Source organism: Arachis hypogaea, chromosome 3 (assembly GCF_003086295.3).
Source record: "Arachis hypogaea cultivar Tifrunner chromosome 3, arahy.Tifrunner.gnm2.J5K5, whole genome shotgun sequence".
Lineage (NCBI taxonomy): Eukaryota > Viridiplantae > Streptophyta > Magnoliopsida > Fabales > Fabaceae > Arachis > Arachis hypogaea.
The window spans coordinates 12,219,878-12,241,270 of NC_092038.1; the positions used below are offsets into that span (position 1 = coordinate 12,219,878).

Genomic DNA, 21,393 nt, shown 5'->3' on the forward strand with positions numbered 1-21,393 from the left:
CCAATATGGCATTCAAAGTGTCAATCTCAAGAACTCCTTTCTTCTGACTAGTCCCATTGTTCATAGGATTTCTTTCAGAAGTGTACATGAATTGGTTATTTGCAAGCATTTCAATCAGCTCTTGAGCTTCTGTAGGCGTCTTCTTCAAATGAAGAGATCCTCCAGCAGAGCTATCCAAAGACATATTGGACAGTTCAGAGAGACCATCATAGAAAATACCTATAATGCTCCATTCAGAAAGCATATCAGAGGGACACTTTCTGATTAATTGTTTGTATCTTTCCCAAGCTTCATAGAGGGATTCTCCTTCCTTCTGTATGAAGGTTTGGACTTCCACTCTAAGCTTACTCAATTTTTGAGGTGGAAAGAACTTTGCCAAGAAGGCATTGACTAGCTTTTCCCAAGAGTCCAGGCTTTCTTTAGGTTGAGAGTCCAACCATGTCCTAGCTCTGTCTCTTACAGCAAAAGGGAATAGCATAAGTCTGTAGACCTCAGGGTCAACCCCATTAGTCTTGACTGTGTCACAGATTTGCAAGAATTCAGCTAAAAACTGATGAGGATCTTCCAATGGAAGTCCATGGAACTTGCAATTCTGTTGCATTAGAGAAACTAATTGAGGCTTAAGCTCAAAGTTGTTTGTTCCAATGGCAGGGATAGAGATGCTTCTCCCACAGAAGTCGGAAGTAGGTGCAGTAAAGTCACCCAGCACCTTCCTTGCATTGTTGGCATTGTTGTTTTCGGCTGCCATGAGTTCTTCTTCTTTGAAGAATTCGGTTAGGTCCTCTATAGAGAGTTGTGCCTTAGCTTCTCTCAGTTTTCGCTTCAAGGTCCTTTCAGGTTCAGGATCAGCCTCAACAAGAATGCTTTTGTCTTTGCTCCTGCTCATAAGAAAGAGAAGAGAACAAGAAAATGTGGAATCCTCTATGTCACAGTATAGAGATTCCTTGAGGTGTCAGAAGAAAAGAAAAGTAGAAGACAGAAGTAGAAAATTCGAACTTATCAAAGGAGATGGAGTTCGAATTTTGCATTAAGGAATAGTGTTAGTCCATAAATAGAAGGATGTGAGAAGAAGGGAAGTAATTTTCGAAAATTAAGTAAGAAATTTTGAAAACATTTTGAAAAACACTAATTAATTTTCGAAAATGAAAGTGGGAAAGAAGTAAAGTGATTTTTGAAAAAGATTTTGAAATTAGAAATTAAAAAGATTTGATTGAAAACTATTTTGAAAAAGATGTGGTTAAGAAGATATGATTGGTTTTAAAAAAAATGTGATTGAGAAGATATGATTTGAAAAACATTTTAAAAAGATTTGATTTTGAAAATTAAAAACTTGGCTAACAAGGAAAGATATGATTCAAGGATTAAACCTTTCTCAACAGAAAAGGCAGCATACTTGAAATGTTGAATCAAATCATTAATTGATAGCAAGTATTTTTAAAAATAGAAAGAAATTGATTTTGAAAACATATGATTGAAAAGATATGATTTGAAAAAGATTTGATTTTGAAAAACTTTGAAAACTTGAAAAAAAAATTTGCATTGAAAACAAAATCTTCCCTCTTGTGCCATCCTGGCGTTAAACGCCCAGAATGGTGCACATTCTGGCGTTTAACGCCCAAAATACTACCCTTTGGGGTTAAACGCCCAACCAGGTACCCTGGCTGGCGTTTAAACGCCAGTCTGTTCTTCTTCACTGGGCGTTTTGAACGCCCAGCTTTTTCTGTGCAATTCCTCTGCAGTATGTTCTGAATCTTCAATTCTCTGTATTATTGACTTGAAAGGACACAAATTAAAAATATTTTTGGATTTTTAATAATAAGGAATAATCAAAATGCAACAAGAATCAAATAACAATGCATGCAAGACACCAAACTTAGCAGTTTGTATACTACTGACACTAATGAGAATGCATATGAGACACACAAAACACTCAAGTCAAGAGAATTTAAAGATTAGAGTAAGAAATCATCAAGAACATCTTGAAGATCACTAAGACACATGAATGAATGCATGCAATTGACACCAAACTTAAAATGAAACACTAGACTCAAACAAGAAATATTTTTGGATTTTATGACTTTGTAAATTTTTTTTTTGTGCTTTTTCGAAAATTAAGTAGAAAAAGATATCAAAGTTCTTAATGAGAATTCCAAGAATCAGTGCAATGCTAGTCTAAGACTCCGGTCCAGGAATTAGACATGGCTTCACAGCCAGCCAAGCTTTCAAGGAAAGCTTCGGTCCAAAACACTAGACATGGCCAATGGCCAGCCAAGCCTTAGCAGATCACTGCTCCAAAAGCAAGATTGATAGAAATCAACAAGCTCTTGTGATGATAAGTTGAAACCTCGGTCCAATGAAATTAGACATGGCTTCACAGCCAGCCAGATTTCAACAGATCATCATGAAACTCTAGAATTCATTCTTAAGAACTCTGAAGAAAAAAAATACATAATCTAAGCAACAAGATGAACCGTCAGTTGTCCAAACTCAACAATCCCCGGCAACGGCGCCAAAAACTTGGTGCACGAAATTGCAGTCACACTTTTGCAATTCCGCACAACTAACCAGCAAGTGTACTGGGTCGTCCAAGTAATAAACCTTACGCGAGTAAGGGTCGATCCCACAGAGATTGTTGGTATGAAGCAAGCTATGATCACCCTGTAAATCTTAGTCAGGCAGACTCAAATGGGTATGATGATAAACGCATAAAACATAAAGATAAAGATAGAGATACTTATGTAATTCATTGGTAGGAATTTCAGATAAGCGTATGAAGATGCCTTCCCTTCCGTCTCTCTGCTTTCCTACTGTCTTCATCCAATCCTTCTTACTCCTTTCCATGGCAAGCTTAAGCAAGGGTTTCACCGTTGTCAGTGGCTACCTCCCATCCTCTCAGTGGAAATGTTCAACGCACCCTGTCACGGCACGGCTATCCATCTGTCGGTTCTCAATCAGACCGGAATAGAATCCAGTGATTCTTTTGCGTCTGTCACTAACGCCCCGCCCTCAGGAGTTTGAAGCACGTCACAGTCATTCAATCATTGAATCCTACTCAGAATACCACAGACAAGGTTAGACCTTCCGGATTCTCTTGAATGCCGCCATCAGTTCTAGCCTATACCACGAAGACTCTGATCTCACGGAATGGCTGGCTCGTTTGTCAGGTGAGCACTCGGTTGTCAGGCGATCAACCATGCATCGTGTATCAGGAATCCAAGAGATATTCACCCAATCGAAGGTAGAACGGAGGTGGTTGTCAGGCACACATTCATAGGTGAGAATGATGATGAGTGTCACGGATCATCACATTCATCAAGTTGAAGAACAAGTGATATCTTAGAACAAGAACAAGCGGAATTGAATAGAAGAACAATAGTAATTGCATTAATACTCGAGGTACAGCAGAGCTCCACACCATAATCTATGGTGTGTAGAAACTCCACCGTTGAAAATACATAAGAACAAGGTCTAGGCATGGCCGAATGGCCAGCCTCCCAAAGAGGGTTCAATCATAAAAACATGATCAAAAGCTTTAAAGATTTCTTAAAGATCAAAATACAATAGTAAAAGGTCCTACTTATAGAGAACTAGTAGCCTAGGGTGTACAGAGATGAGTAAATGACATAAAAATCCACTTCCGGGCCCACTTGGTGTGAGCTTGGGCTGAGCATTGATGCATTTTCGTGTAGAGACTCTCCTTGGAGTTAAACGCCAGCTTTTATGCCAGTTTGGGCATTTAACTCCCATTTTGGTGCCAGTTCCGGCGTTTAACGCTGGAAATCTTGAGGGTGACTTTGAACGCGGTTTGGGCCATCAAATCTTGGGCAAAGTATGGACTATCATATATTGCTGGAAAGCCCAGGATGTCTACTTTCCAATGCCGTTGAGAGCGCGCCAATTGGGCTTCTGTAGCTCCAGAAAATCCACTTCGAGTGCAGGGAGGTCAGAATCCAACAGCATCTGCAGTCCTTTTCAGTCTCTAAATCAGATTTTTGTTCAGGTCCCTCAATTTCAGCCAGAAAATACCTGAAATCACAGAAAAACACACAAACTCATAGTAAAGTCCAGAAAAGTGAATTTTAACTAAAAACTAATAAAAATATACTAAAAACTAACTAGATCATACCAAAAACATACTAAAAACAATGCCAAAAAGCGTACAAATTATCCGCTCATCAACACCCATTAAACCCTAAAGCCCAAATAAAATAGTATCTAAAACCCAAAAGATAATATATCTAAAATCCAAAAAAGATAATTATCTAAGGAACAAAAGATAATATCCTATTTTATTCTCATTTAATTCCAAATCAAAAGTAATAATGACTTATTCAATTAGCATTTATAACAATAAATGAGATCATCATTATATAAGTTATTTAATTTGAAATAGCACCATTTGTGATTATAATTGATATATGTATTGCCCACAAATAAGTTAGAAAATTAAATAATTTCCTAACAATCTCCCACTTGGGCTATACATATATTCTTTCTTGACATAATCACATTTTATAAACTTTATGCGCGCATCTGAATGCTATTTCTTTCATTACTTTAACAATCTGGTCCGTCTCATACATTAGATATGGAACTACCGCAGCTTTTATCACATTAAATGCCGTGACTAAACCACGCCAATCACCATCCTAATATACTTAACGACATAGATCAAATTTGGATGAGTAATATGGAAATTACATGCCAAGTGATCTCATGCATGTCTATTTTTAGCTGGTCCAACTTTATTGAGATCAAACACAATACAAATATTGCAAAATAAACATTTTATATAACATGAAATAAACCATCAACTTAGTTCTGCAGAAAATAACTCAATATCTGTCATAGGACATATAGCATAAACTTTCACTAAACCAAGGCATCATAAATATTGACATCCATCCAAACAGTGTGCTCATGAAAAAACTTTAGGGTTCAATCCCTTGGTAATGGGTCTGCTAGCATATACTCTGTTTCTATATGTCCTATGAAAATCTGTTTTTCTTAAACTTTCTCCTTGACAACTAAGAAACTTGATGTCTGTATGCTTCGATTTTGTCAAGCTCTTATTGTTATTGGAGTATAGTACTACTGACTTATTGTCACAAAATATCTTTAATGGCCTTTCAATGTCATCTACTATATGAAGCTTAGTGACAAAGTTTCGTAACCATATGCCATGAAATCAGAATCAGAGTACCTAATGATCTCCAAATTTTCTGATCTCCGATAAATAAGCATGTAATCCTTTATTCTCTTTAAACAACGCATTACGCGTTTAACAGCTATCCAATGATCCATATCCGGATTGCTCAAGTATCTACCTAACACTCCCACTATAAATGATATATCGGGATGTATGTAGACTTGAGCATACATTAAATTCCCTAGTGCTAATGCATAAGGTTTATCATACATTGTTGTCTTCTTAAGATCATTTTGGGGCATTGTTTGAGACTAAACTTGTCTCCTTTAACTACGGGTATGTCCATTGGTCTATAACTTTCTATGACATATCTACTTAAAATCTTTTTGATATAGTTCTTTTGTGATAACCCAAGAATACCTTGAGAACGATCTCTTAGCATCTCGATTCCTAATACAAAAGAGGCATCACCAAGATCTTTTATTTCAAATTTGTCCGATAGAAATTTCTTAGTTTCATGCAACAAGCTTATATCGTTACTAGCAAGTAGAATGTCATCAACCTATAAGACCAAAAGGATATATTTACTCCCACTGAACTTGCGGTATACACATTCATCTATAATATTTACCTCAAAACCATGAGGTAATGACTTAATTAAACTTGTGATACCATCAACAGGAAGCTTGTTTGAGACCATAGATGAATTTTCTCCTTTTTTTTTATTGGGTCTCCTTAATGACACTTCTTGAGGTTGTTGAGCTTGCTGTATGAGTTGGGGTTGATGAGGATTCTCATCATTTTCTTGTATTGTAGCAGTATCTCTAGTAACAACAATATTCTCATTGTTCTCTTGTACTGTAACTGGATCTACAATAGGATTCTCATTTTGCTCTTGTACTATAACTGTATCTTAAACAACAATAGGCACAAGGACCTGATCATTGTCAGTTACAGAATCCTCATCAAAAGCAACATTCCTAATATTTCCTTTCCCCCAAACTCAACATCCTCAAGAAATCTGGCATTTCTCGTTTCAAAAATAGACTTTGATGCAGGATTGTAAAACTTGTACCCCCGTGAGCGCTCAGCGTAACCAACAAAGTAGCAACTAATTGACCTTGAGTCCAATTTTCTTTCATGCGGCCTATAAGGTCGCGCCTCAGCTGGACATCCCCAAATATACAGATGCTTTATACTGGGCCTTTTTCCAATCCAAATTTCATATGGGGTTTTGTTAACTGCTTTGCATGGCACCCTATTAAGGATGTACACTGCGGTATTTAATGCTTCTCCCTAGAGTGATTCAGGCAAGGAAGAATGACTAATCATACTTCTCACCATGTCCTTAAGAGTTCGGTTCCTTCGCTCTGCAACACCATTCATGCTAGGTTTGTCTGGCATTGTGTATTGCGGAACAATACCACACTCCTCTAGGAAAAGAGCAAAAAGGCCCGGGATGTTGCTCACCTGAGCCGTCATATCTTCCGTAGTATTCACCACCACGATCAGATTTGATAGCTTTAATTTTCTTTCCAAGTTGAAGTTCAACTTCACCTTTGAAAGACTTGAAAACATCCAAGGCTTGGGACTTTTCATGAATTAAATATAGGTACCCGTAACGAGAGTAATCATCTATGAACGTAATAAAGTACCGTTGTCCATTCCAGGAGACAGTAGGGAATGGGCCACATATATCGGTATGTATCAGTTCTAAGACATCTTTAGCTCTCTCGTCACCTAATTTCCTTTCGTTTGTCCTTTTTCCCTTTATGCACTCAATACAGACTTCAAAGTTTGCCAAATTTAAGGGTCCAAAAATTTCATCCGACACGAGCCTCTGAATTCTCTGTTTAGAGATGTGGCCTAGGCGTTTGTGCCATAATGATGCTGAATTCTCATTCAGTTTTTGTTTTGTACCCGTTTGCAGTATTTCATTATTATAGGAATTTAAGTTAAGCCTATATAGATTATCCACAAAATGACCAGAGCGAATATTATTCGAATTATAAAAGAGACTGACTTTATTGTCTCCGAATGAACAAAAATAACCTGATTTGTCCAAATGAGAAACATAAACCAAATTTCGTCTAAATGACGGTACATAAAATGTCTCTAATAAATCCAAGTAAAATCCACTCGTGGAACATAATCTAAAGGTTCCTATAGCTTCGACTGCAACTATATTGTCGTCTGCCACGTAAATGTATCTTTCAGCATCACTTGGCGGTCGGCTCCACAGGCAACCCTGCATAGTGACACTTATATGAGTAGTAGCAGCAGAATCTACCCACCAAGTATCAACAGGTGCATAACTTAAACTAGCCTTAGAACAAACGAAAGTGAGAATTATACCCTTCTTCACACGCCAAGTGGCATATTTGGTACAATCCTTCTTCATGTGTCCCACCTTCTTACAGAAGAAACAGGTTGAAACTTGATCCTGTTTCTTAGCCTTTTTTCTACTGAGAAGGCGCATCCGCAGTAGTATCACGCTTTCTTTTATACTGAGAAGATAAAGCCATGTGAGCACTGAAGTTCTTAGTAAAGAATTTCTCAACATCCTTTAAGAACTGTTTGGCATATTTATCCTCAGTAATTGAGCACCGAAATGCCTCAGGAATTGAGCGTTTCATGATCATAATGCTCATTCGATTGGATCTCTCCCACTTCTCTATTTTAACCTCATTAAGATTTTCTGGAGTGGAAGTGGGTTTCTCCTCTCGAAGAGCTGTATCTAGATCCATACAACCGGGGACAATCTCCACGGTATCTTTCCAAACTTTAAAGTTTGAACTATTCAGCATAGGAATACTGCTAATTTGTGCAGAAACATTGGTAGCTAAAGCCATAGTTTCTGGATTAGAACAAATAAACATGCAGTAAACATTAGTTAAATAATGGAAAAAAATCCATATTGAGATATCTAGAACAACATTAATTTTCAATCTTTGGATAGAAAAATTAACTGTAAGTGATACTCTCATTGCAGTAATCAAATATTGTCAAAATTCTTGTCACACATTAAGCCTTTCTTTGGACCGACTTAATGTGCACATGAAAACTTAAACTTTGCAACCTACTTATTACTGCATATATTTTCTACTTGATCACTAAATTATCAATTAAGTCAAAAGTTAATTGAATTTTTACTTCATAATTAGACTAACTTAACATATATATCCATGTGGTACGTACACATTATTTTTCTTTGATTTATAACGTGTGCAAAAACTATGTTAATAATAAAAAGTGTGTGTCAAATTTGTATTTTTTGTTAGTGAGTTATGTTGAAAAATGGATGAGAGACTATTATGTCTGACAAAAAAAAAATGTTAAAAATTGATATGTGTATTAATTTTACTTGAGAACTAAAATGTTTGCTTTTAAAATCTTGGGAGCTGATTTAGATAATTACTCTGTTAAAAAATAAATTAAAAATTGATTTGTCTGTCGAAATAAAATTTTAGAGATGTTTTTGTGTATTAATTTTTTTTGAAGACTAAAATATCTACTTTTAAAATTTTTAAAAATTAATTTAGATAATTACTCTAAAAATAATTATCCCATTTAGTTTCTAAAAGGTATTTAGAAAAGAATTCTAAACTGAAAATGAAATGCATCACAAATCTCATCATATCAACTATCAAGGGTAAAAAGCTATTTATATGGCTTGATAGTTTAGTCTAATATCTTTCCTGAGATTTATATGAATATAGTTTAGGATTTTAATTTTCATACATCAGTATACAAATATTTTATATATTAAATTATTTTTTTGTCCTTTAAAAAATTCAATTTCAGGTAACAAGATTGTCAAAAAGATTTTTTTTATTATTATTAGTTAATGACATCCAGGCATACAAAGACAAAATTCAAAATTCAAAATCTTGACTTTTTCCCATTCCCCTTCCCAATTTTTGGCCATCGTTCATAGAAAAAAGAACCCTTTTAAGAAAATATATATCTTTATATTCAATATATTTTTTAAATAAAATTTTCAAAAATTATAATGGCATTTTTTTTCCTTAAGAACCATTCTATTAACAACCAAAACTTTTAGAGTTGGACTAATAATTTATTCTATTTTCATTTTATACATATATTGTTTTATTCTTTAAATTAGTTTAATAATAACATATATTTAATGAATTAAAATAACAAATATATATGAATATATCTCACATATTTGTCGAATTATATTTATTATTTTGGATATATATTCATATCGTTAACATAAATAATTATTATTTTTGTTAATATAACATTACTTAATTAAATATACATGTAAAACAATTTTATACTATCAGTATATTAAAATTAATATATATTAACAAAAGTTGTATGCTATATTTATGGTTTTAGTAGTTATTTTTAATATCGTTACATAATTAAATATATATATAAAATTATTTTATACTGACAGTGTACCAAAATTAAATTCATATATATAAATATACTACTAACATTAAATGTTTTATACAATTGTATTTTTTTTGGGTTTTAAAGCTCCGTTGTTAATAAAAAAATATTATGTAATTATATTCATCTTTTTAATGATTATTCACACTATCAATTAAAATAGAATAAATAGTTAAATTTGTCTTTAAAAGATTACTCATTCTTCAAATTGGTTCTTAAAAGAATTTTTTAATCAAATTCGTTCTTTAAAGATTAAGTTTATGAAATTAGATCAAATAAAAATTTAATTGAAAAAAAAATTTAAAGTATTAAAATTTTTTAATTTAAAATTGATTTGATATAATTTTATAAACTAATTATATTAATAGTTAATTAGGACTACTAAACATGTGGTGTGATATTATTTAATGTACTATATTAACAAATTTTAACACGATTAATAATGAAAATGGTGAAATGAGTAATATAATTAATTTAAAATGAGACTCAAAAATCAATTTAAAAAATAAGTAATTTTTTAAAAATTAATTTAATTATTTATTTATTAAAATAATAATTATTTTTAATTATATAATATTACCTAATTAAATGCAAGATAAAATAGTTTGTTGGGGGTTAAAATTAAATTGTTATTATGATGATGATATATGAGTTGGCGTTTGGGGAGGACAATTGGCAATTTGGCATGGGAGGTGTAGCAGATAAATTAGAGCTGTGATTGATCGATTGAACTCGGAAGCGAAATGGAAACGGGAAAGAGAGTGATCATCATCGGAGGTGGCGTTGCTGGTTCCCTCCTCGCTAAATCCATCCAATTCCATGCCTATGTCACTCTCATTGATCCGTACATTCTTGCTTCCAACTTTTTCTAATTCCTTTTCTTGTTTTTTTCTCCCTCTTTAATTATGTTTCTTCAGATTTTAGCTAACTGCTGCACTAGTTCCCTCCTTTAATCGCATTTAACTCTTAAGGTTTTTTAGGTATATGTAAGAGAGACCGGGGTTTAGCGGTTTTACAATGTGTGGTTTTTCTTTTTCATTTTTTTGTCCTTTTAGGTCAAGTTTTGGTTAGTATCGAAAGATCAGAAATTTCAAATTAGTGAATCAAGTTGGTCCTCATTGATGTCACGTGTTATCATCTAACTAAGTGTTCTTCTTATGACATAAAATGCAGTGATGATGAGACACAAGACATGGGGAAAGAAATTGTTCCCTTTGGTTTCAATTTTGTATGGACAGAATATAGGAAAAAAATGTATCTTCCAATGTCTTTGTAATTTATTCCTAGAAGAACTTCCCGGATTCTAAAGTTTCAAGTTTGATGTTGATAGGTGATACTAATTAGGGTGTTGTTATTGTTGTTGCAATATGGTTGAATTGGGCTTTACATGCGCATTGTGACATTGTAGTTTTTGTTGCTGTTATTTTGTCATGAATTGAGTGCAATTGAATTGAATCCAGGAAGGAGTATTTTGAGATTCCATGGGCATGCTTGAGGGCAATGGTTGAGCCACCCTTTGCAGAGAGGACGTTGATCAACCATGCAGAGTACCTCACCAATGCCAAAATTATTGTATCCAGTGCTGTCAATGTAACCGACACGGAAGTGTTTACTGCCGATGGCCACCAGATTGTCTATGACTATCTTGTTATTGCCACTGGCCATTCAGATCCTGTCCCTAAGTCTAGGACTGAAAGACTTAACGAGTACACGAAAGGTAAATTTTTGAACCATATATCTTTATCAAGAAGTTTTTTTTTTGTTGCCCACAGTATCCCCCAACCTGACAAGTCAAGGACTAATCTGTCGCGGATCTGAGCTCCATTTAAGGGTCTGCCGCTGGCCAATGGGTTGCTGCATGCACAAAGCGGGATTCGAACCCCCGACACTTGCTTAAGCAGACGAGTGAGCTGACCACTCGACCAACCCAAGTTGGTTATCTTTATCAAGAAGTTATGCACTTAAAAGTTAAAACTGAGTCTACATCTACGACAAACATCATGTTTCTAGGCTACTGTCTTTGGATTAGCTACAAGGGGTTTATTGTGTGATATGAATAAATGATAAACAAATGAACAAAAGGAACATGGTGGAACTCTGTTACAGGATTATAGGTCATTTTGCCTTGTGTGAATGTTCTTGTAGAATGGGTTTTAACCATGGGATGATTCATTGATTTGGTGTAGCTAGTGGATGATTTATGAAGTTCCTTTTCTCTGGCAGAAAATGAGAAGATAAAATCTGCTCGCTCCATTCTGATTGTTGGAGGAGGTCCCACTGGTGTGGAACTTGCAGGAGAGATAGCAGTTGATTTTCCGGATAAGAAGCTTACGCTAGTGCATAAGGGAACAAGGCTAATGGAATTTATAGGGGCAAAAGCTTCTGATAAGGCTCTCAAATGGTTGAAATCGAAGAATGTCGAGGTAAAACTTGAGCAATCAGTTGATCTGAACTCTGCTGTGGATGGAGGACAACACAGGATTTATCAAACTTCTCTCGGAGAGACCATTGAGGCAGATTGTCATTTCTTATGCGTAGGGAAACCGCTTGCTACAGCATGGCTTAGGGAAACTGTGTTGAAAAATGACTTGGATCATCAAGGAAGGATTAAGGTAGACGAATATCTGAGAGTGAAGGGTCAGGACAACATTTTTGCAATCGGGGATATTACAGATGTTCCGGTAAGCGCTTACCTTACCAAAGTTTTACATATATTCTAAATCACACGCTAGGATAACAAACACAACAATTTACTTATTCTTACTCTTTCTTTTCCCTTCCCTTTTCATGTTCTGCATTCATCTTTAAGTTAGGATGAGATATCATACTTTATTGCCTGAATTTTCTCTAGTGTTGAAGACTTGAAGTTCTTCTACTAGTAACTAAAATTAATGTATTGATGTACACCAAGCATGCTGTTTACATTGAATTTTGAAAAGGGACATCTTTGCATACCTATAGATTTATGTGATTGTGCACTTGTGTTACTTTAGGTAAGAGTCTCTTTGATTTTGTCCCAAGTAAATTACTTCTGTTGCTGAAGATATGTGGCATTTTCGATTTCACTACAAGTCAATCTGATAGGAAGTTCATTAATGTCCATCTTACAACAGGAAATCAAGCAGGGGTTTTTGGCACATAAGCAAGCCGAAATGGTAGCAAAGAACTTGAAGCTAACAATGGAGGCAGGAACAGAATGTATGAATAGGATGGATACTTACAAGCCGCATTTGGCATTGGCAATCGTCTCACTTGGGCGGAAAGAAGCGGTGGCACAACTTCCCTTCATGACAATGAGTGGAAGAATCCCTGGCATTATCAAGTCTGGAGACTTATTTGTAGGTAAAACAAGAAAACAGATGGGACTCAATCCTTAAAATAATGGTTCTTCATGTTATATGAACATGCTGTGTGTACAAAATCAATATACATATTTTCAGTTTGTAATTTCCTCAATAGAAAATAAGAATTTATTTGTACCATATTGTACCAAATATTGATACAAACAGTGTTTAACTTTCATGAGATGTATAATTATGTAAGTTGGAAGCAGGATATGGATTTTACTATTTAATTGTTGTATCATTGACAAAACTATATGTTTGAATAGAATTGATTGCATGATTATTATTTGATGTATCTCTCCCACCTAACTGGTAAAGGAGTTAATTTGTTTTTTGTTTGTATTAGTTGATTTTGTGTTCAAAATATTTATATCTTATATGCTCTTCTTACATATCTCAATTTCTTTTCTGCATAATTTGGGTGGGAATTCAGTCATGTTTGTCTCATCTTACTTTCTTATGTCACAAACCTAACCAAACTTCATATTAATAGTGGGATGTGTACCCTTTTTTTTTCTTTATGGATATTCTATGTTCCATGTTCCATTTGTTTATCAATTTGATTGATGAATTCTAACTTGGCGTGGAGGATTCAATCTGCTATATTGAATATTTGAATTAGAGATATTTAGAAAAAAGAAAGAAAAGGGAATCTATTGATTACAATAACATATGATACATTAGTTAGAGGGAAAAACGTTGAGAATTTTCTATTCGTTTGTATTTTTAAGGTTATGGACTTTAGGTATTTATAGTTTTTACCTCTCACTTTTATCAACTATCGTTTCAAGCTTGCCCTATATACATTTTTTCTTTTCTTTTCTTGATTTCATTTTTTATAATATAAAATTCAGAAAATAAGGAATATTGGAGATGAAACTAAACAGGCCTGCTGTCTGGTTCTAGAAGAATCTGGAAAGCTCTTAGGAACAAAAGATTCCATAAAGCTCTGTCACTAATATTATGCCGGACAAAACTGAGTGAGAAGCCAACATTTTCGTGATGACCCTTCAACGTTTTACATTTGGTTACAGCTAAGAAACTTAGATTATCAACAAACAAAGAATTAGAATAAACATTTAAAAATATATTTCTTTGATTACAGCTAAGAAACGAAGATCATCAACAACAAAACAAAGAATTAGAATAAACAAAACTATATATAACCTTCTAAGACAAACTAGCTTTAATCCTGTAGTTACTAGTTCACAAATGAATATTTATACCGCAAAAAGAGAGAATTTTACTACAGGATTTGGATGATAGAGGTAAAAAATAATAATAACAATAATAAAAGTGACAAAGGGATAAGATTCATAATAAAACCAATTACAACCTATCTAGTTGAAAATTGTAATGGCCTAATGGAGGAGAAAAGTCAATTTTCCACGTTATTATTAGTAGTCAAATGCTAATGAAAGTGATGGATTATAATCTTATCCTAAATAAATTGGATATAGACCAAACCAAATAAAATAATTCTGAGTTTGAAATAGGATATTAACAAGTGGGAAATGAATTATTTCTTTCATGCTTACTTATGGAGATATTCCTTTTCTTTTTCTTTCCAAAGAAGTTTTCTGTTCTACTAAGATGATCCTAGAATCTTGACGCCACCATGCGATCACAATTATATATATATTTAATATTTCACAAATAATATTGACAATTATCTTAATATTATTATTAATTGAAAACGAATGATTATAAGAGAACACGTATTGAATAGTTTCAAAAGGCATGTTAGTTTTTCTTTTCACATCGGATCATGCCACATTTTAGGTCCCATGAGAAAGAAAAGATTAATGTTTGAAAATTAAACCAGCCAATTGGTTTAGGAAAAACCAGAGGCTTAGAGATATAAATTTTCTTTTGAGAGGTTTAACAATTTAATTAATATAATAAAATGATATCTTTATGTACAAAATATACATCTTCAAAAGAAAACATTTTTAATCAACTTACCATGTTAATAGTTACTATTCATATAATTTAAGAGAGAAAAAAGATCATATGTAATATGATTTGATTATAATATTTTTTCGTATAAGAATTCTTATATAACAAGCTACAATGCAAGCTGGCAAAATAGACTATTTTCTCTTAATTTATTATTATTATTTTTTTAATTCTCCCACAGGAAAATGTATCTTGATCATGAAACATGATTTTTGAATATTATATTATTGGGCTATTTTTCTTCTAAGAACATTCAGTGGAGACACCTCAATAAGGTTGTGGGAAGTTGACCCTATGGTTTTATTTGTTTTGTCCTTGGTAGTTGTTTACGTCCAAATTCAACATGACAGCATTTTTAATTTACTTTGATGATTGATGCAGTGACGCATGACATCTATATATTTAGTTCCCTTTATCCTCTTTTGAGAGAAGAACACAACAATCATTACAAAGTTTTGAACTTTTGAAACAAAAATGGCTGAGAGGAAAGTTGTGATAGTAGGTGGTGGTGTTGCTGGTGCTATTCTTGCATATACTCTTCAGCATCAAGCTAGTGTCACTCTTATTGATCCGTGAGTTCTGTCTTTTTATATGTTCTTGCAAAATCCACCTTGTCTTTGTAGTTTAATAAAGTGTTTTTTTTGTTTTGTTGTTTACCAATAATGATGTCTTGTTATTTAGAAACAAAAACTGTGAATGGTTCTCTCTTGTCCTACTGTTTCTACTCTTTCTCTTAGGAGGAACAAAGATGTTGACAGAAATCAACAGAAAGTAATCACATAAATTGATCTCATTGAATTTCTTAACAATTTTTTATTCTCTAGAAGTTTTTTAAAATTATTTTTGTCAGATAGATTAATTCTTTTATCGTTTTTAATCAAATTTTTAATATGTGTGTTGGACAAGTAAACTCTTAATAAATTTTAGAAAAATGTTAGAAGATTATCAAAATTTATTATTTTTTATCATCACTTAACTATCAGCAATTTCTTTAGTTTAGTAATCTAACAACATACTTTATTCCATACTTTTAAATATTAATGATTAACTGATAGCAAAAAATAATAAATTCTTATAGCTCTCTAGAATTCTCCTTAATTTTATTATAAAATGATCAATCTGACGGAAGTAATTTTCGAAGACTTTTAAAAAATAAAATTTTGTTGGCACTAAAATATCTTATCTAAAATTTTTCTTTAAGATTAACTCGAGTGTTTATTCTTAAATAGAAAAATTGTGTTTTTGTTTTTATTGTTTTGTCCTCTATTTTTACATTTGTTTGTTATTCTCTAAAGAGTATGTTCTAAAAGAATCAAACAAAGGAGACCTTTAAATTGATGTAATGGTTGCATTGACTTTAGCAATTGACCTAACACAGAAAGGAGTATTTTGAGATTCCATGGGCTGGATTGAGAGCATTGGTGGAACCATCATTTGCAGAGAGGATATTGATCAACCACAGAGATTACTTCAAGAAAGGTGAGCTTGTTGTGTCCTCTGCTGCCTCAATTTCTGAAACAGAAGTTGTCACACAAGATGGCACCCATGTTGCATATGACTACCTTGTTATTGCCACTGGCCACTCAGAACCTCTCCCCAAAACCAGGGCTCAAAGACTTGACCAATACAAAGCAGGTAACACTTTGAGACACAACTTTTTCTTTAGGAATACCTCTCATTTTATTAGACTTCAAATACTATTCTTTCTAATCAAAATTCAAGCATATAATAACTTGCTCTAGTGCTATTTTTGGATTATGTATTGTGTCAAAGCTTTTTCAAGGTATATATCTATTTGATTTTATTGATTAAAGTTGTTTCTCCACTGGCAGGAAATGAAAAGATAAAGTCCTCAAACTCAATCTTGATTGTTGGTGGAGGTCCAACAGGGGTGGAGCTGGCGGCCGAGATCGCCGTCGATTTCCCAGAGAAGAAGGTGACCATAGTCCACAAAGGGTCAAGGTTGCTAGAATACATTGGTACAAAAGCTTCAAGGAAGACACTGAAGTGGCTCAAATCAAAGAAAGTTGATGTGAAATTGGAACAATCTGTGGAGTTGGATAATGTTAACAACTCTGCAGAAGGAAATAAGACATACCAAACTTCAGGTGGTGAGACAATAGAAGCAGATTCCCATTTTGAGTGTATAGGGAAACCTGTTGGTTCTGCATGGCTCAGAGAAACTATATTGAAGGATGATTTGGATGATGAAGGAAGGATCAAAGTTGATGAACACTTGAGAGTTAAGGGAAAGACCAACATTTTTGCAATTGGAGATATTACAGATATCAAAGTAAGTCATCATTTTATTATACTTTCTAAAACTAGGAACAGAAAGCACATATCTTTGTCTCTTTGTATTTGTCATATTGTGTTTATACTTTTTGTCTCAAGAATATATAAACACAAGTATATATGTAATGAGATGCCAAATATAAACTCTTTTATATAGCAATTTAGATGGCTTAGCAAGAGAATCAAATGAATGGAAATGTGGTGTTGATGTGAAATTGCAGGAAATCAAACAAGGGATGTTTGCAAGTGCTCAAGGTGTATTAGTTGCCAAGAACTTGAAGGTGTTGATAGAAGGAAGTGGCAAAGAACCTAAATTGGGAACATACAAGGCACAAGCACCAATGTCCATAGTTTCACTTGGAAGGAAACATGGGGTTGCTCAGTTTCCATTCATGACAATTCTTGGAAGGTTCCCTGGCATGATCAAATCAGGGGACTTGTTTGTTGGTAAAAAAAGAAAGGAATTAGGACTTGCACCCTAATAATTATATTATTATTATTGTTGTTGTTGTTGGGTCATGCATTTGTTTATATATTTGTGTTTTAATTTGTATTATTCTCTTAATACCAATGTGCATGTACTTTTTCTTGTTCTTTCATAATTTTGATGTTGTATAGTGTTGCTACTTTGAATATTGGATCCAAAATCTGGATAACAAACAAGTGCATGTTATTATGATTTTTTTTAAAAATCTATTATATATGTTTTTTCATCTTATTTTCCCATTAAGCATCTTATTTATATATGGTAGAACCTTCTTCAATCTTACATACGAAATCTTATGAGCTATTCTTGATTAATTTACCTTGCTTTAGAGTTATTGGCAGCTAAGTAGTTAACCTTTTTTTTTTAAATGAATTCTTAAAGCACTTCCAATGGGCCTATTTAAGAGTCCTTCTTCCATCATGTATGGTTCTTTATAACATTTTTTACCGTTGGTAAAGTTGGTTTCAGTCGAGAAAGCAGTGTCCCTCTAAAAAGGGACTAGGGATAACTAATGTATACCTGCCTCATGTGGCTAATTTTTTCCTTCATACAGGTGGAATGAGTGATATATTCAACATTTTAATTTTTATTGTTTTATAAAACTGTAAGAGCTACATAAATTAGACTTTTTGATTTGTGTTTAAAAAATATTAAAAAATTTTGAAGTACACAAATCGAATCCGCTTATTTGTATACCTCAAATTTTTTTATTTTTTTAAACATAAATCGAAGGGTTTGAATATAAAAATCAAAAGATCCAGAAATCAGATGATCTGATTTCTGTACTTCTCAAAATCAAACGGTTCGATTTTTATTTCTTAAATTAAATTATCTCACATTTTAAAAAATATCACAACAGTTCACAACTCAAAAAAAATATCGTTATTAATCCAATATCAAAAATAAAAAATTGGCCTCATGTCATTAAATTTTTTTAAAAAAATTTAATATAAGTAAAAACTAAATAATGAACATTGGAAAAAAAAATAGTAATATTTTTTATTCTATAAATACTAATTACACGTATTTTTATTATCACAATTTTTTTTAATATTTTTCAAATTTCTCATGCAAAAAATTTACTAATATGTTTGTTATTTATTATTGTTATTATTTATTAAGTGATTAAAATTTTTTCATATGTTTTTAATTTATAAATTTTGATAATATTATTATAAAATATAATTTAATAATTATATTAATTTATTTTTATTTTTATTAATTAAATAAATAAAACCACAATAAAAATAAAAGTTAATTCCTCTTATGAAAAAAGAAAGAATTACTTTTAATCTCTATTTATTGTTGTTGTTAATAATAATAATAATAATAATAATAATAATAATAATAAGAATGTTCAATAATTTTATTAGAGATTATTTTATAAAAAACTCAAGATTGAAACTATTTGATATTTTTATATTTAATATAATTTAGTTTAGCGTGATAGCTAGGAATTAAATATAATTAAAGTTATTTTTTTATTTTTACTTGAATCTCAATCTACATGATCACTAAATTATTAACTAACTCAAAAAGTTAACTGAATTTTTACTTCATAATTAGATATACACATCTGTATGACACATATACGTTATTTTTTTTATTTATAATGTGTGCAAAAAATATGTTAACAAAAAAAGGTGTGTCGAATTTGCATTTTTCTTTAGTGAGTTACGTTGAAAAATAGACGAAAGATTGTTATGTCTGACAGAAAAAAACGTTGGAAATGGATATGTGTATCAATTTTTTTGGAAACTAAAATATTTGGTTTTAAAATTTTTGAAAACTGATTTAGGTAATTACTCTGTCAAAAAATAGACTAAAGACTGATTTGTCTGCCGGAATAAAACTTTAAAAATGTTTTTATGTATTAATTTTTTTAAAAATTAAAATATTTACTTTTAACATTTTTAAAAACTGATTTGGATAATTATTCTAAAAATAATTATCCTATTTAGTTCTAAAAGGTATTTAGAAAAGAATTCTAAGCTGAAAATGAAATGGACAAATCTCATCATATCAAGTGTAAAAAGCTATATATATGGCTTGATAGTTTAGTCTAATATCTTTCCTGAGATTTATATGAATATGGTTTAGGATTTTAAATTTCATACATCAGCATACAAATATTTTATATATTAAATTATTATTTTATCCTTTACAAAATTCAATTTCAGGTAACATGATTGTCAAAAAGATCTCTTTATTTTTTATTAGTTAATGACATCTAGACACCCACCAAGACAAAATTCAAAATCTTGACCTTTTTTTCATTCGCCTTCCCAATTGCTGGCCATCGTTCATAGAAAAAAGAACTTTTTTAAGAGAATATATCTCTTTATATTTAATATATTTTTCAAATAAAATTAATTTTCAATAATTTAATAATATTATAAAAAATAATTTAATAATTATATTAATTTATTTTTATTTTTATTAATTAAATAAATAAAATCACAATAAAATCTAAAATTAGTTTCTCTTATAAAAAAGAAAGAATTACTTTTAATTTTTATTTATTATTTATAATACAAAACTAATGTAGAATTATTTTTTATAATAAGTGAGAATAAACAAAGACAAAAGAGAATTTATCATTTTTATTTTTTTTAATCATTTTTCCCATCTAATATCAAGCATAATAATGGTAATTGAAAGTATTAAGTATGATTTTGGTCTTTAAGGTACAGGTAAAAAATTTTATCGTCTTCAATCTTTTTTTGCATACAAAATCGTCCTTAAGATTTAACTTGGTTTTAAAATCGTCTTTATCTTAAGGACTAAAATTGTACGAAAACGAAAGTAGCGGCAGAGACAGAGGTGTATCGTGGACAACTTCTTCTTCTTCTTTCCTTTTTCCTTCTTTTTTTTTCTTCTTTTGCAGAAACAGAAACACTCTCTTTCTCTTATTTTTTTATTTTATATTTTATTATGGATAATTTGGTCCAAAATTTTAAGATTTAAGTAAAAAGAAATATTTTAAAACTTGGTTTTAAATCTTAGAAACGATTTTGTATGAAAAAAAAGTTGAAGATAAAAAAAAAATCGGCTTATATATTAGAGATCAAAATCGTACTTAACTCTAACCGAAAAGTTAACCATCTTGTAAAATCAAATAAATAAATAAATAAATAAATAAAGTAAAATAAAACAAACAATGAGGGAGGTATCACTAAGCAAAGATATGAAGAAAATGTTAGGATTCATTTCAGCAACTCAATATATTTAATACTTTTCTCGTTAGAGAAGATAGGGACAAAGAAATGTAAAGCTGGAGTCATGAAAAATATCCATCGCCACCCAATTTTGCCAAATATACACCAAGGATAATAATGTTCACCTTTTTGTATTTGGAAATTTTTGTTTGACTTTATTTCTATCTTTTTATTTTAGTATAAACATGGCCTCCTCCACAAAAGAGAATCTTGTTCAACTGTTCAAGCCTAAAAGATGTGTATCTCTGATTTTTATTGAGTTTGGTTAATCATTGCCTCATTGGTAATGTTATTATAAATTTATGTATATTTATATATATTATTTTATATGTTATATTTTAACAAAATAATTAGTTGTCAAAGTTTATATTTTCTATAGGATTGGTACCTAAACTCTATCTATGATTGGGTTACGTTCTATGTATATCATCCGCCACAGTTACTATATTTCATGAGTGAAAGCATACAATTTATATTTTTTTTTCAATTTTTTCAACATTTATGATTGTCATCATATAC

The 21,393-nt window shown here is 31.7% G+C and overlaps 2 protein-coding genes and 1 non-coding gene across 4 annotated transcripts; all 3 read left to right on the forward strand.

Moving 5' to 3' along the window:
- Nucleotides 1-238: 238 nt before the first annotated feature.
- Nucleotides 239-346, forward strand: LOC112794040 (small nucleolar RNA R71). Its single transcript, XR_003198722.1, has one exon. It is a non-coding gene; the product is annotated as a small nucleolar RNA R71 (small nucleolar RNA).
- A 9,841-nt stretch (nucleotides 347-10,187) lies between these two features.
- Nucleotides 10,188-13,206, forward strand: LOC112789528 (uncharacterized). The gene is made up of 4 exons (XM_025831457.3): nucleotides 10,188-10,415; nucleotides 11,032-11,288; nucleotides 11,795-12,252; nucleotides 12,685-13,206. Exons 1-4 carry the CDS (start codon nucleotides 10,315-10,317, stop codon nucleotides 12,946-12,948), a joined length of 1,080 nt encoding a protein of 359 aa, XP_025687242.1. The 5' UTR covers nucleotides 10,188-10,314; the 3' UTR covers nucleotides 12,949-13,206.
- A 1,799-nt stretch (nucleotides 13,207-15,005) lies between these two features.
- On the forward strand, nucleotides 15,006-17,887 carry LOC112789529 (uncharacterized). 2 transcript variants are annotated; one of them, XM_072232391.1, is made up of 5 exons: nucleotides 15,006-15,149; nucleotides 15,256-15,446; nucleotides 16,253-16,509; nucleotides 16,707-17,167; nucleotides 17,391-17,887. In XM_072232391.1, exons 2-5 carry the CDS (start codon nucleotides 15,349-15,351, stop codon nucleotides 17,649-17,651), a joined length of 1,077 nt encoding a protein of 358 aa, XP_072088492.1. In that variant the 5' UTR covers nucleotides 15,006-15,149; nucleotides 15,256-15,348; the 3' UTR covers nucleotides 17,652-17,887. The 2 variants fall into 2 exon arrangements, with proteins under 2 accessions (XP_072088492.1, XP_025687244.1); XM_025831459.3 differs by lacking the exon at nucleotides 15,006-15,149 and having other exon boundaries at nucleotides 15,173-15,446.
- The last annotated feature ends 3,506 nt before the right edge of the window (nucleotides 17,888-21,393 follow it).

What these genes read in the sequence shown, in the direction of transcription:
- LOC112789528 (XM_025831457.3), top strand. Translation starts at nt 10,315, where the DNA reads ATGGAAACGGGAAAGAGAGTGATCATCATCGGAGGTGGCGTTGCTGGT. An exon ending in ACTTAACGAGTACACGAAAG is followed by an intron (nt 11,289 to 11,794) that starts GTAAATTTTTGA and finishes TTTCTCTGGCAG; the next exon opens with AAAATGAGAAGATAAAATCT. An exon ending in GGGATATTACAGATGTTCCG is followed by an intron (nt 12,253 to 12,684) that starts GTAAGCGCTTAC and finishes ATCTTACAACAG; the next exon opens with GAAATCAAGCAGGGGTTTTT.
- LOC112789529 (XM_072232391.1), top strand. Translation starts at nt 15,349, where the DNA reads ATGGCTGAGAGGAAAGTTGTGATAGTAGGTGGTGGTGTTGCTGGTGCT. An exon ending in AGTGTCACTCTTATTGATCC is followed by an intron (nt 15,447 to 16,252) that starts GTGAGTTCTGTC and finishes GACCTAACACAG; the next exon opens with AAAGGAGTATTTTGAGATTC. An exon ending in ACTTGACCAATACAAAGCAG is followed by an intron (nt 16,510 to 16,706) that starts GTAACACTTTGA and finishes CTCCACTGGCAG; the next exon opens with GAAATGAAAAGATAAAGTCC.